Here is a 13,349-nt window from a genome sequence, read left to right on the forward strand (position 1 = left end):
ACCATTCATTAAGTAGGACATGATAGAAATATTCACAGGATAACACATTTCTGAACTATACAAAACAGATATTTATCTTGAATGATTTAGGCTTGGAGTTAATGATTGATTACAATGCACTGAGGTTTGATGGGGCTTTGGCCCACTTACATCAATATTGTGAAAAAAGCATGACGAAATCGATGGACTCCATCTGAGTGTTAAAAAATTTGGGGTAAGGTTTCTTTATTTCTTTCTTATTTTTTATGATGTAAGGACACATTAAATTGATCAGAATTGACAGTTAAGACATATATAATGTTTTAAAGTTTTATATTTTAAATAAATACTGTTCTTTTGAACTTTCTATATCCATCAAAGAACCCTTAAAAACAATGTTTCCACAAAAATATTAAGCAGTACATCTGTTTTTAAACTCTGATACAAAATAAATGTTTCTATAGCACCAAATCAGCATATTAGAATGAATTCTGAAGGATAAACTAAAAGAAATAGCAACTTTATTTAAAATGGTCATTTTCCAAATATAGCCGTTTCTACTGTATTTTTGATCAGATAAATGCAGCCGTGATATAAGAGACTTCTTTCAAAAACATTTTAAAAGAATCTAACTAACCCCAAACTTTTGAATGATAGTGTACATTTCTGACCAAGTAGATACACTGTGGAAAAATATGATCATACTGCCTGTAATTTCTGAAGAATGTGTATGCATTCCCACAGGAGCTGGCGTGGGGCCTGAAAGACCTTCTTGTCACTGTCAACATTATCGGTGGCTGGCGTTTAAATGTTTGCGGAGATAAGGGAATACTGCGGACAGAGTGGTTAGTAATAAGAGGTCTGACTTAAATACATGCTTGCAGAGCCCAGTGTCTGCTAGAGTCCAGACATGGTGAGGGAACATTTCTCATTACTAAATCATGCTGGACCGCACTGTACCTTACAGAGCTGAAGAAGAGACAAGGACATTTGTCCTGAGAGTGTAAGGTGTGTTTCATTGTTCAGTACCAGGCGTGCCCTATGTGATGACCCACTGAAGAGCACTCTGGTAAAGGAACGTGGATGCCCCTGAGCTGAACCCCCACGGCAGGCAGAGAGAGGAGAAGTTTGCATGGGACGCTCCCTACGGGACGCCTTCTAAGGAGCGGCAAGCAGGGGAACTGAGGTTCAAAGTGAGGACACATCAGACACTTTCTCTCTCTGTGTGCTGCATTTCCATCTCTTCTGTCGATCTCTTAAGCGTGCATTATGTAGTCCCCGTTTCCTAAAGAGCTTGTCAATGTCTATGTGCATCAGTGGGTGAATTAAGTGCGCTCACACAAGTGTTTGTGTGTGCGCGTGAGAAAAGGGCTGGTCATAAATTTGAGTTTTGTTCATTATACAAAAGTCATGTTTCTAGGACTACTCGTTGGTACTTGTTTTCCATGGAAGTACTCCACTGAAGTGTCCGAGTTATGTATTTGGAACAGTAGAGTTGGTTCTAGTCCTCCTGAAAGTCCTGGAAACTGTCAGTTCACTCAATTCCTGCTATTGTCAGTCTTGGGCCTTTTTTGGTACCACAGAGCTGTGGGGAGGTTCTGGCAGCCCATGTACTCCTTCCTCATTTCGGCTTCGGTGAGAGGAGGGGTGGAGTTACACGGAGCACCAGCCAGAGTCACGTTCAGCAATCCCAGAGCAGCATCAGCCAGTCGGGGCGTCCCAGAACTCTAATGTTAGATTAAGCATAGAGAGCATAGTGAGTTTAAAGTCTTCATACGATAGCTTTATGAGGAAAACAGGCAGGCAGAAATGTAAGTTATGCCACAGATGATCTGAAATATAAATGTCATATTGGCTTCAAAAAAGATATATCGACACAACATTGGCTACCATTTGTCCTGTGACCATTTTCAGTCAAAATTAACTTTTTGGATTTGGCTCTGTTTCAACGGACAAAGCCGTCATTACAGTAAAGACGACAGAATAAAGAGCATCGGTCATGTAGACTGTGTTTATGATGTAGGTCATAAATGTATAACTTGCCGCTGTCCCTTTTCTTTTTTAGTACAAGGAAAAAAGAAAAAGTTAGGATATTCATTTACACTTTAGAGTAAGGTCCCATTAGCTAACATTAGACCACTGATCAATTAAAATGAACTAACAATCTGAAGAGAGCAGCTTCATGAAGGCTGGTTAAGTCTGACCTTACTGAGGTGGTCTATGAGGCACTCGGAAGGGTGCAGAGAGGCCCAGAACTCAGCTGTGTGCCCCCAGGGCAGGCCGTTCAGCAGCACGACATTGACGTGTTTGAGAGATCCCATCAGTCTCTTGCTGAGGACTCCACTGTAGCTCTGCTCCACAAAGAGCAGCACTCGGCTGGCCCTGCACCCGGCCAGATCCGCCAACAGTTCACCCACAGAGTAACGCTCCTTCAGATCTGCCTGGAGAGACAAATATATTTATACCATGAAACCATTGTATTGAGCTGTCAGACCAAGTGACATGTTTTATAGATTTTGCATTAGAATGCTGTTTATTAAAGCAGTAATCCACAAAAGTCTGTACATTACAGTGATTTTTGTATGGGTAAGGGTTGTTCATAAGCACAACAGGTAGGTAAAAGCAGTGTAATGCAATGACTCGAGTGGATAATGCTTTTATAAAACTCAGGCAACCGTCACAGGCACTGTTCAAAATGTTAACATTGGTGAGATTGTTTCATTGTATTTTTCAGAAGTCCCTCAAGGTTAAGGTTGCACTGATTTGATCAAAGGTGCTGTAAAAAAAATTTATAATGTGAGCATTACTCCAGTCTTCAGTGTCCTTAAGAAATATTAATAATATGAATCATCTAATAGGCTGATTAGGTGCTCAAGTGAAAGTGACATTCAGCCAAGTATGGTGACCCATACTCAGAATTTGTGCTCTGCATTTAACCCATCCAAAGTGCACACACACACAGAGAAGTGAACACACACACTGTGAACACACACCCGGGCAGCCATTTATGCTGCAGTGCCCAGGGAGCAGTTGGGGGTTCGATGCCTTGCTCAAGGGCACCTAAGTCATGGTATTGAAGGTGGAGAGAGAACTGTACATGCACGCCCCCCACCCACAATTCCTGCTGGCCCGGGACTTGAACTCACAACCTTTCGATTGGGAGTCCAACTCTCTAACCATTAGGCCACGACTTCCATATTTATTTATTAATATTAATTTTTTTTTTTTTTTTTTTTTTTACTAAAACGACTGTGGTCTGATTTAAGACACTTCAAGGGGAGAGCTGACATTCATTTGTCCTGGCATTCATGTTCACGGCAATTGATGAAATGAACAGTTAGCCATAATCTTTCAATTACTTAAGAAGAAATTAGCAGTTTCCTGCGGGAAGTCCTGGTTCTGTGTGGTCCTTGTCTCTCAAGCCCCCCTTTGTCACTACATCCCTGTCTGGGGATCAGGTTGTTGCCTTTGTCCCTAGAGAGTCGGTCCCCATTGTCATGGCTTTACTGTGCAGGCTGCTCCCTTCTGTTTGCCCTGCTTTAAACATACGGCCGGGATTACAAGCCACCTTTTGCAAAGGATTATGGGATTCTGGTGAAACAACAGGAACGTACTTTATAAAAGCAATATAATTTAATGTGTGCACAGTTGAATTAATGATAGATAAAAGAGGCATGAGGTGGATGGCTGGTCTATTGTGAGTTGATAAAAGGAGTTGTCTGTGTTTCTTAATAAGATTGAGGGTTTAAGTCAAGATTGTGCTGTATTTCTCTATGAAATTAGATCTAATCTCTCTCGTGTTTCCTGTTAAGTGAGGAGTCTGCTCTGGATTGTCTTTGTGCAAATACATTTTGACAAAACATCCCCTCTTGTATGTTTGCTGCACAGGTGGTGCTCTCATTAGCAGCACTAAAAATACTCCATGTACTCATAAGACAAGAACCACCAAAGTGCAAAGTGTCTACAGATTCATCCCTTCCGAGAAATGAACAGATGAGAGTCAACCAGAAGTCAGTTTCCATACTTTTATCCTTTGGTTAGTGGACACTTTGAAGTGGTGGGCTCGGGGAAACACGTTGGATGAATTCACGAGAAGATAAAGAATTCCTGAACTCTTCTTACTCATCCAGGAAACCTCATATTTCAAACAAATCTACTTCAGCACTTTCGGAATTAAACAGTATAGGCCTGACTGTGAAAATATAATCCTGTTACAAAATCCACAGAACTAAAATATTTGCAAAAAACTCAGTGATTATCAGCCACTACGGAGCACAACAGTTGGGTTCTAGAAGTAAAAATACCATTCCCCCCCCCTCCATAGAAAAATAGATTTTTAATGGTAATGTAAAACCAACCTAATGTGATGTCTGAGATTAAGTAATGATACGTGCTTCTGTAGAGACCTTAAGTGAGTGAAGTCAGTGTGATTTCAATTTTATTCTTTAACTATATTACTATGACAGTATAAAATAACTGTTTTCTATTTTAATATATTTTAAAATGTAATTTGATGCAAAGCTGAATTCTCTGCATTATTACTCAAGTCTTCAGTGTCACATGATCCTTCAGAAATCATTCTAGTATGCTAATTTGGTGTTCAAGAAACATTTTTATTATTACCAATTTTGAAAACATTTGTTCTGTGCCATGGTGCATTTTTATTTTAAATCTTTTGTAACATTATAAACATATTTATTGTCACTTTTGATCAACTGAATGCATCCTCGCTGAATACCATGCAAATCTTTATTATTTAGCTTATAGCTTTATTATTTTATACTTAATTATGATAAAACTATAATAAAATTTCACATTTAAAAATTTTATATGATTGATTTTGTCATTCACAGTGCTTCATGGCATGAGGAGTTTTTTTCCCCCTCATTTTTATATATTATATGTTTTGTATTAGTAATTTGTTGTGCTCTATAGTAATTCTTATAGTTTCCATTACACTCAGAGTTTGAACATCAGCTTCAGTGTATCCAGTCCTACTGCAGCACTAGTCATACTGTGCAACCATCAAACCATCTGAGCAGACGCACACACTCACAATGCCGTTGTTATTGCGGTCCCAGAGCAGCATGGTGCCGTCATTTCGTGTGGGGCTGTTGAGGTACAGAACAAGAGAATCCACACAGTGCTGCTTTCGGCAGATGTAGGAAATGTGGTTTCTGATCACCTCTTTCTCTGTGGCTGGATACATCCCCTCTGTCTCTTTAGCTGTAGAAATAAAAACAGATGTTGAATCTGAATATAAAGCATTAGGGCAAACACCCCAATAAAAGCTTAAATTACTTGAAACGTCCTCTGACCTGCAACCTGTCCATTCCCAGCAAAGAATGTCTTTATGTGGTCCTTATGGAAGCCGTTGTTCCTTAGCATCTGGTGGAGGAGCTGCAGGTTCTTCGCATGTTGTTGGTATGTTATCTGCTCCTGCCAGCCACCTGCACATGTACAGGTTAAAGGTTATGTAGGAGCAGCATACCTGAGACAGCTGATCCAGGTTTTCATCCAGCATTTCAAACATCAATAGGCTGATCATACAAATTAGTTCTCTGAGTCATTCTTTTTGTTTGTGTACCTGACAGGAGAACAGCATGATCACAGGTCTGGTAAAGGCGGCAGGACAGGTGTGTGGCCAGGCGTTGCTGATGGCACCGGCGGGTGTTTTTATTGAGCTCACAGCTGGAGATGGGCGTGCTGGGGCTGGTCAGTGGCAAAGGCTGCGGGCATCTGGCAAAGTCTGGGTGATCTACAGCAATAAACACGTCGCTTAGCGTTAGGTTTGAGGTGAGCAGCATTATAAAGTAGGAGAGAGGAATCTTTTTCAGACCCAAACACGGCTTGATTAACTCTTAAATATTATAATTATTATGAAATATAACTCAGACATTTTACTAGGAGCTTTACACATCCTTGAACTCTGAATAACTGAACTGTGGCAACACAATTACCAGCAAAATGAATCTGTGTAATAAAAAGTAGCGGCTGTGAACATAGCTTAACATTAGATAGTTATTCAACTCTGTGCTATAGCTATATTCAACTATTATTTTTGCATTATTAGTTATAAGATTATTGAACAAATATTATGAAATAACTTAATTTACTGCCATTTTCAGTGTTTCATCAGGTTGCAGCGGTCCGGTGGTATAAGCAGAGCTCAGAAAATTTGTGTTGTAATTATGTGTTCTATAAGGATGTGAACTTTTTTTCTCATACTTTTATTAGTAATTCTAACGTGACTTTGGATACAGTTTTAAAAGTACTGTAAATGATTTGTGCGCTGTAAATCATGTGTGCGATAGGTAAGAAATCACACCTGTCTCTGTGACAGCAACAAAAAAAATGTAGCAGTTAGAAATGCTCAACCAGAAATGTCTTTGGAGGGTGTGTTTTTGGAGCAGAGGCATGTGTTTGAAGTATGCGAAATTGTGGGAGTTGGCAAACCAGATCAAATCACATACACCACCTTTAAATAAGCCGGATTCAGGTTCCTTTTATTCAGGATTTAAATAACTTGTTTAACCTGGCCTAATTGTGAAGTGTGCTTGTTTTGCTCCTAAGAGTCTTCCTAAGAGTGTGTCATTGACCTTCCAGAGATAATTAAAGATTTTGAACTTTACAGTTCATTCACTCACCTACACAGCGCAGGCGCTGGGTTCGGTTGCTGTCTTTCACTCCCACAACCAGGGGGAGAAAGTGAATCTCACAGAGGCCGCTGCTTTGCTCCACTCGGCTGGTTCTGCCCGTCGTACTCCTGAGGACCCTCGCCTGGCTCGCCATACGGTCGCTGCGACTCCTCCTCCGCTTCAGCTGGTTCTGGCACCGTGTCTTCACAGCCATCGTCAAGCACTCGTCCCCTGTATTCATGTTGCATGAAACAGTTACTGCACAAATACAATCTGCTAATAGTTGCTTACACTCTTAAAAATGGAGGTTCAAAAAAGTGTTTTTTGCAATCATGCCATTGAAGAACCATGTTGGATTCCACAGTAAACCTTTAAGTGAACAAGTCTTGAAAGAACCCTTTTTTTGTCTTAGTGTGAAGAGCATTTTAATAATCGAATAAGCTTTTTCCACTATAAAGAACCTTTTGTGCAATGGAAAGATTCTACGGATGTTGAACCACAGATGTCAATAAAGAACCCTCATTTTTAAGAATAGAGATACATCCATTATCCAATCAAGAATCCATGATAAAAAGGGATGTTTTAGTACATTGTTTGTGGATGATTCAAGAACATACCAGTGTCAATATTCACCCAATAATGTTTATGTGAAAATCCCATGACTTGGATAAATGGGAACACATTCACTGTCATTTGTCCAGGGTTTATTGCTCTTTTGTTGTCATGTGATCATCCACCTGGCTTTAATAAGGAACAGCTTCCTGTGATGCTAATTTCTACCCTGAGAAAGTGACGAAGAGTGGCTATCCTTTCAGGAAAAGCAATAATAATGAGTTTTAAACAGGCATAGCATCCGACTGGGCAGAGCAGCATGCATTCCTTCAGTAATCTGCCATAACTGCAAACTATCCATTCAGGCACATGCTGCATTTTAGACAAGACTGCAGCAGGGCTACTGACGCCAAGCAATTTTTATCAGTTGCACGCTGAGGAAGTCTGAATTAGGAGCACAGGAGGTGTAATCACAAGCCATTGTAAATCTATTTCACTTAAGTAAAATCGTTTCTTGCAGTGCAATGTTTCCTTGGCTGGCCCTGATTTGGGAATGTGGGGTAAGACAACATCAGTAGCCCTAATGAGTCCCTTTCTGTGGTCAGTTGTATCCGGAGGCCCATTACAAAAAAAAAAAAAAAAAACTGAGAGACTTGGGATGATTTTAAATCTGGCCAGAACTAAACCCAGCTTTCATCCCAGTCTCTGGTTCTCAACCACATCTTCAGATTAGATGGTCAAGTTTGGACACAGCGAGACTTGAAAACGGTTCCAGATTTGAACCGTCACAAAAGCCCTTCATGTGTAAACCAGAGCAGTTCTGTTTATCATTTCTAATGTGTCCGCTCATTATTGCCCTTCCTGAGCTTTATTTTGTCACCAGTTACTAAATATACTTCTTGAAACAATTTGATTTGAGGAAGGTTGGAGGCCTGACATGTGTGCTTTGCCTTTAAGAACATTCTTGCAATTAAAGTTTATTTAAATATATTTACATAACTACAGTGTCTCTAAGGCAGATTCATCAAAGAATCCTGAAAATACAGAATACCATGGTCTCCACAAAATAGTTTTCAACATTAATAATAATAAGAAATGTTTCTTGAGCAACAAATCTGCATATTATAATAATTTCTAAAGGATCACTTTAAAAGTAATGATGCTGAAAATTCAGCTTTGCATCACAGGAATAAATGCGTAGACTGTAAATTCACTTAAAAATTTCACCAGATGAAACATCTTAGTAAATGGAATTTTATGCAAATAATTGGATACGGATATCTTTTTTTCCCTACTAGCATAAATGTTCAGCTTCAGCTGCAGCCAATATGAAATCATATTGAAATAGCCTAGTCAAGATTTTAAATGACTTTGTTCTGGATGTTATTAGTACATCCGCTGTCATTGCAAGACTTTAAGACAATCTGATGCTTACTTTCATAGCAGTCGTTTGGAAAATGGTTTGTGCTCAAATAAATAAAATGTTTAAGTTTGGTTTAGAGGTGATGGGTTGACTTGTGCCCTTCACCGTAGTGGACTGGGGGCACAGCTGGGCGCTGAACCCAGTGTTAAGGACTAAACTCTCAGTTAGAATGAATTATTGACCGCTCTTATTGTGAATGCATGACTCTTGGCTCAGTCGTGCGTCTGCCCTCCACTTTCCCCACAGGAGGTCCGTGGCCAGACTGCTCCTAAGAGCAGATCCTCGTGCAGACCTCTCAGGCTAGTTCACACACCTCACACGCAGCTTCGTGACACAGGGCACATGACCTTTGTTTCTGTCATGAAGTCATGAAAAATCATCTATTCTGTTTTTTTATAAAACAAAACTAAGTTTTAATGATGTTCATTTACCCTTTTCAAACAACTTAAAGCTGTCAGTTTGACTTTTGCATGTGCATGATTTTATGACACTGTAGTCCAATTCACAATTATATTTTAAGTTTTAAAATGTATTTGAATAAATAAATATAATGCATTATAGTATTCATGTTACAGTGTAATTTGTTACTTATATGTAATTATTTTGTACAGTTTTTAACTGCTGTAAATACACATCATTATAGTGATCAGCATAATTACATATAATGACATTTAATGTCATTATAATTAGTAAGGAGTCCTGATAGAAGTAACACCCTTTTAACCATGGTAATTTACACCGAATACCACAGTTACTACAATAAAACAGATCATTTGGAACTGTCGAAATTATTAAAGGGTCTTAAAAACACTTGTTGGTGTATTCAACTATCAATGAAAGTGCAGACGGGCTTCATCTCAACATTTTTACATTCCAGACTCGATGAAACATTTGGGTCTATTATTAATGTAGGATATAGCTACAGCTCATAAATCATGACATGAACATGTCAGTGGTCACAATGATAGCCAGTAAATAGGCATACACATTTTTTTCAATTGTAGTTTTAACTTTTAAACTTTCAACTTTATATTGGATCTTGTTAGGCAACTGAAATTTTTATGTTGTCATTTTTTCATTGAAATAGGCTACATGCATTCGTGTGAAAACTTAAATAAATGGGTTCCTTTATTGGGTTCGGTTAATTAAGTTTTGAATATATCTTTTAATTCGCTCAAGTACAATTTCTGTCTCTCGTAGACCGATGATTTTAAATCTCAGGTTGGACGGATTCAGTTCACTCACCCAGATAAATGCCGTCCATATGAGCACATTTCTTCTTGGTTATGTTGAAGTCTACATAGAACAGAACCACCGGGTGTCCGAAACTCTCGCCGGGGCTGGGGTCCAGCAGTAGCACGGCGTCGTGCGTGCTCGCGCCCGGGTACAGCTCTTCATTCGTCCTGCTGTCATCATCCGCGCTCGCGTCCACGGTGAAGCCGCTCTGTTTGGACTGCAGCGCGCCGCTCGAGAATGAGTCCGGCAGGATCGTCAGCACTTTCCCTGAGCCGGACTCGGACACGTACACGACCACCCCGCTCAGGTGCAGGTGGGACAGCTTCTTGCACTCGCTCTCCGGCAGAGAGACCCTCCGGCACAGGTTGAGCTTCAGGTACTGGAGTCCAGTTCTGACCCAGCGGTCCAGACGAGACCCGCAGCACTCGCCAATGAGTAAACCACAAATGAGAAGAGAAATGCACTGGAGCTTCATGCTTTGGCTTTATACTCGGAAAAGTTACTTTTAAAACAGCTTTGTTCTGCTGAAGGTGTCTGTTGGACAGTCACGGGTCTTGTGAAGTTTGGAGAGATGCGACTGTCTTCATTAAAGGTGCTCAAAGCAGCATCTAGAGGGAAAGTTAATGTGCTGTTACTCCCACAGGCTCTGACATGCTGTTGAACAGAGGAAGGAGAGAGACAGACAGACAGAGAGAGAGAGAGAGAGAGAGAGAGAGAGAGAGGATGGAGCTGCCTTTCAGGTAATTAATTTAACAAAAATGTTTGACTTTTTTTCTAATTCTAATGATTAACTACATCAAATATACTCTAAAAGGAAAACAACTTTTAGTAGGCTATGTTTGAAAGTCAGTAACTGTAAAGTGCTGACAGATCACATGTCTGGATACATGTCTGGATACACTTGTGCAAAGTGGCTCTACAGCACAACATTGCAGTTTTATAAAGTGATTTATTCATTCATTTATTTTAAATATTTCATCATTCATTTAACATCATCAGTCAAAATACGTGGTAACAAATTGCATTGATTAAACTTATGAATCGTGTTTACTGCAATAAATAATAAATTCATCTAGAACATGCTGAGATACAGTTATGTCTTAAAGAAACAATGTTGTTTAGTTGAGTTTGATATTACAAGCCTCATGCACAAGGTTATGGAACTATAGGTGTTTTTGTAGAAAATTACAGTTTTCCAGAGAATTTGGCATTTCTATATCAACTTTGTTATCAGTTTAACATACACATAATTTAAGACTATTTATGGCTGTTTGTAAGATAATTGTGGTATATAAACTTCCTAAAAGGATGATGATGATGATGATGATGATGACTATAAGAAAAAGGTTTTTGATGGAATTATTAAAACCTTAGCAAGAAATATATATGTTGGTAACAATTTTATTTCCACATTACAGTGCTGTCACATGCCATGAAGTCTTGTCCTTGAGAGATTGAGGCAAACAAATCCTCAGGGTAGCCTAAAAATCTGATATAAAAAAAAATATATATATACTTATAAATAGTGGAAACCACCCATATGCAAAACCCCCACAACATTTTCGTCCAATGAAAACAACAAATTTTAAGAAATTCGGCACGTTATTCTTGATTGGATGCAGTGATTTGAAGTTATTGGATCTAACCCGAGGGTGGCGCTGTTTTCTCATTTATTGTGAATTAGGGCACCTCCACATGGTCATATTTAGCTTAACAACCTGTCCAACCAATAAGAACCACATTTTTTAATAACAGATCTTTATTTGAATGATGGTGATTAATTTCATTACAGTTTATCAGCATATTCTCTTAAAGAGTTTAATTTGATATAAATGTATAATAAGGAGCACTCAGGTCTCCTGCACATTAAAAAATTGATTTATTTGCAGTATTATTTTACCATATACTTTTAAGATTTAAGATATTTTTATGAGCTCATATTGTTAGAAACGTCCTTCATGACTGTGCAGTTTTAAAGATTGTCTGAGAGCTTCTTAATGTAATTATATGCCTCTGTGCCATTAATTACACTTAATTAGAAACATGATCTTGTACTTGTAAGGTCACTCTTTTATTTTCCCATCCTAATTAGGAAACTTTTATTGTATGCTATATATTTGGATACTGTGACATTGGGACTGTGTCTGAAATTTGCTGATCTCAGTTTTGGTAGGTATATATATGTATATATAGTATATGTATGTATATATGTATGTTTTGTTTGTTTGTTCTTTGATGTAGTAAATGGAACATCAGATTTGACCTGCATAATTTCTAGACTTTATGTTTTAGTTCCTGACTCAAAAGCTAAATCATAATAAAACAGATATGCATACCTGTTTTTTTTTTACTGCAACTATGGCCTAGTTAGTAGGTGTGAATTTTCTTTCCATGGTAATGTAACCACAACTTCAGTTCTGCACATGTAATCCTATCCAGTGTCATGTCAGTCTAGGGCTCATTAAAGAAAAGATCTGATAGAGCCACCTTTCACCTGAGAATCTTACATGACAGTAAAACATTGTGATTTCATGAGGGTCGCTGAAATGGTAAAGCCTCATTAATTCAGCCTAAAATGTATTGCACAGCTTAATGTAAAGCCACAAGGATATATGTTTAACAGAGTGTGTGTTCTCTAGCAACTGTGTTTGCTTTGTTCGCTCTGTGTGTTTGTGTGTGTGTGTGTGTGTGTGTGTCTATCTAAGGGCAAGGCATCATGGTGACCTGCTGACAGTTTGAATTGCAGGTGGTTTGTCACAATGCATATTTAATTTTAAGTGCATGTGAGATGGTGATACTAGGTTACTTCATTCTGTAAAGGAGTTTTCAATAACTCGAGAGGATATTGGATAAGTTTAGTCAGTTGGCTCAAGCTTTACAACAGAAAACTTCCCTTGGACCCTTTGTTCTTTTTGGTGATTTTTATTTATGTTTAGTATATCCTTAAAAACATAAAAGATGTGAATTTGTAAAAGGTATGTTCAATTGCTTTTTTCATGTCTGTCAGGTGTCAAACTGTTCTTGTTGTTTCTTTGCTTGTTTGTTTTTTAGAGTTTTATTTTTGGTCAGACCTTCAAAATGTTTATTATGTTCTGTCGATATATATATATATATATATATATATATATATATATATGTGTATTTTGTATATATGTATGTAGGGAAGACCAGAAATGGTTGTCACAAGAGAGATATATAGAACTATAAGGTTTTGAGAATTGTATCAATATATTTAGCTATAGTTGTTGTAAATGTTATTTTAAATATTATAAACCTTATAGTTTATTACCTACAATATTTGATAACCAAAACCATGACAAGACCTTAATGCATGCGTCTACATAAAATTGAATTAAAAAATAAACCTCTGAGAAGTATTAACTATAGCAATTAAAAATAAAAACAAATAGCCTCGGCCTTCCCTATAAATACATTGTGTATCAGTTTATGCATTTACAATTACAAAATAAGTACGTCGTTAATGTCCTCATCTAACTTTTATTAGAAATATCTATTACGTT

At 38.2% G+C, this 13,349-nt stretch overlaps 1 protein-coding gene across 1 annotated transcript; it reads right to left on the reverse strand.

The window, feature by feature from the left end:
- Positions 1 to 8: 8 nt before the first annotated feature.
- On the reverse strand, positions 9 to 10,469 carry LOC128020315 (uncharacterized). Its single transcript, XM_052607150.1, has 7 exons — positions 9,838 to 10,469; positions 6,627 to 6,848; positions 5,567 to 5,737; positions 5,298 to 5,429; positions 5,036 to 5,205; positions 2,184 to 2,420; positions 9 to 1,706 (listed from the first exon to the last, which is right to left on the reverse strand). Exons 1-7 carry the CDS (start codon positions 10,301 to 10,303, stop codon positions 1,518 to 1,520), a joined length of 1,587 nt encoding a protein of 528 aa, XP_052463110.1. The 5' UTR covers positions 10,304 to 10,469; the 3' UTR covers positions 9 to 1,517.
- Between the last annotated feature and the right edge of the window lie 2,880 nt (positions 10,470 to 13,349).

This window comes from Carassius gibelio, chromosome A9 (genome assembly GCF_023724105.1).
Source record: "Carassius gibelio isolate Cgi1373 ecotype wild population from Czech Republic chromosome A9, carGib1.2-hapl.c, whole genome shotgun sequence".
Classification (NCBI taxonomy): Eukaryota; Metazoa; Chordata; class Actinopteri; order Cypriniformes; family Cyprinidae; genus Carassius; species Carassius gibelio.

What these genes read in the sequence shown, in the direction of transcription:
- LOC128020315 (XM_052607150.1), bottom strand. Translation starts at nt 10,303, where the DNA reads ATGAAGCTCCAGTGCATTTCTCTTCTCATTTGTGGTTTACTCATTGGC. An exon ending in TATGGACGGCATTTATCTGG is followed by an intron (nt 6,849 to 9,837) that starts GTGAGTGAACTG and finishes ACATGAATACAG; the next exon opens with GGGACGAGTGCTTGACGATG. An exon ending in TCATAGACCACCTCAGTAAG is followed by an intron (nt 1,707 to 2,183) that starts GTCAGACTTAAC and finishes ATCTAACATTAG; the next exon opens with AGTTCTGGGACGCCCCGACT.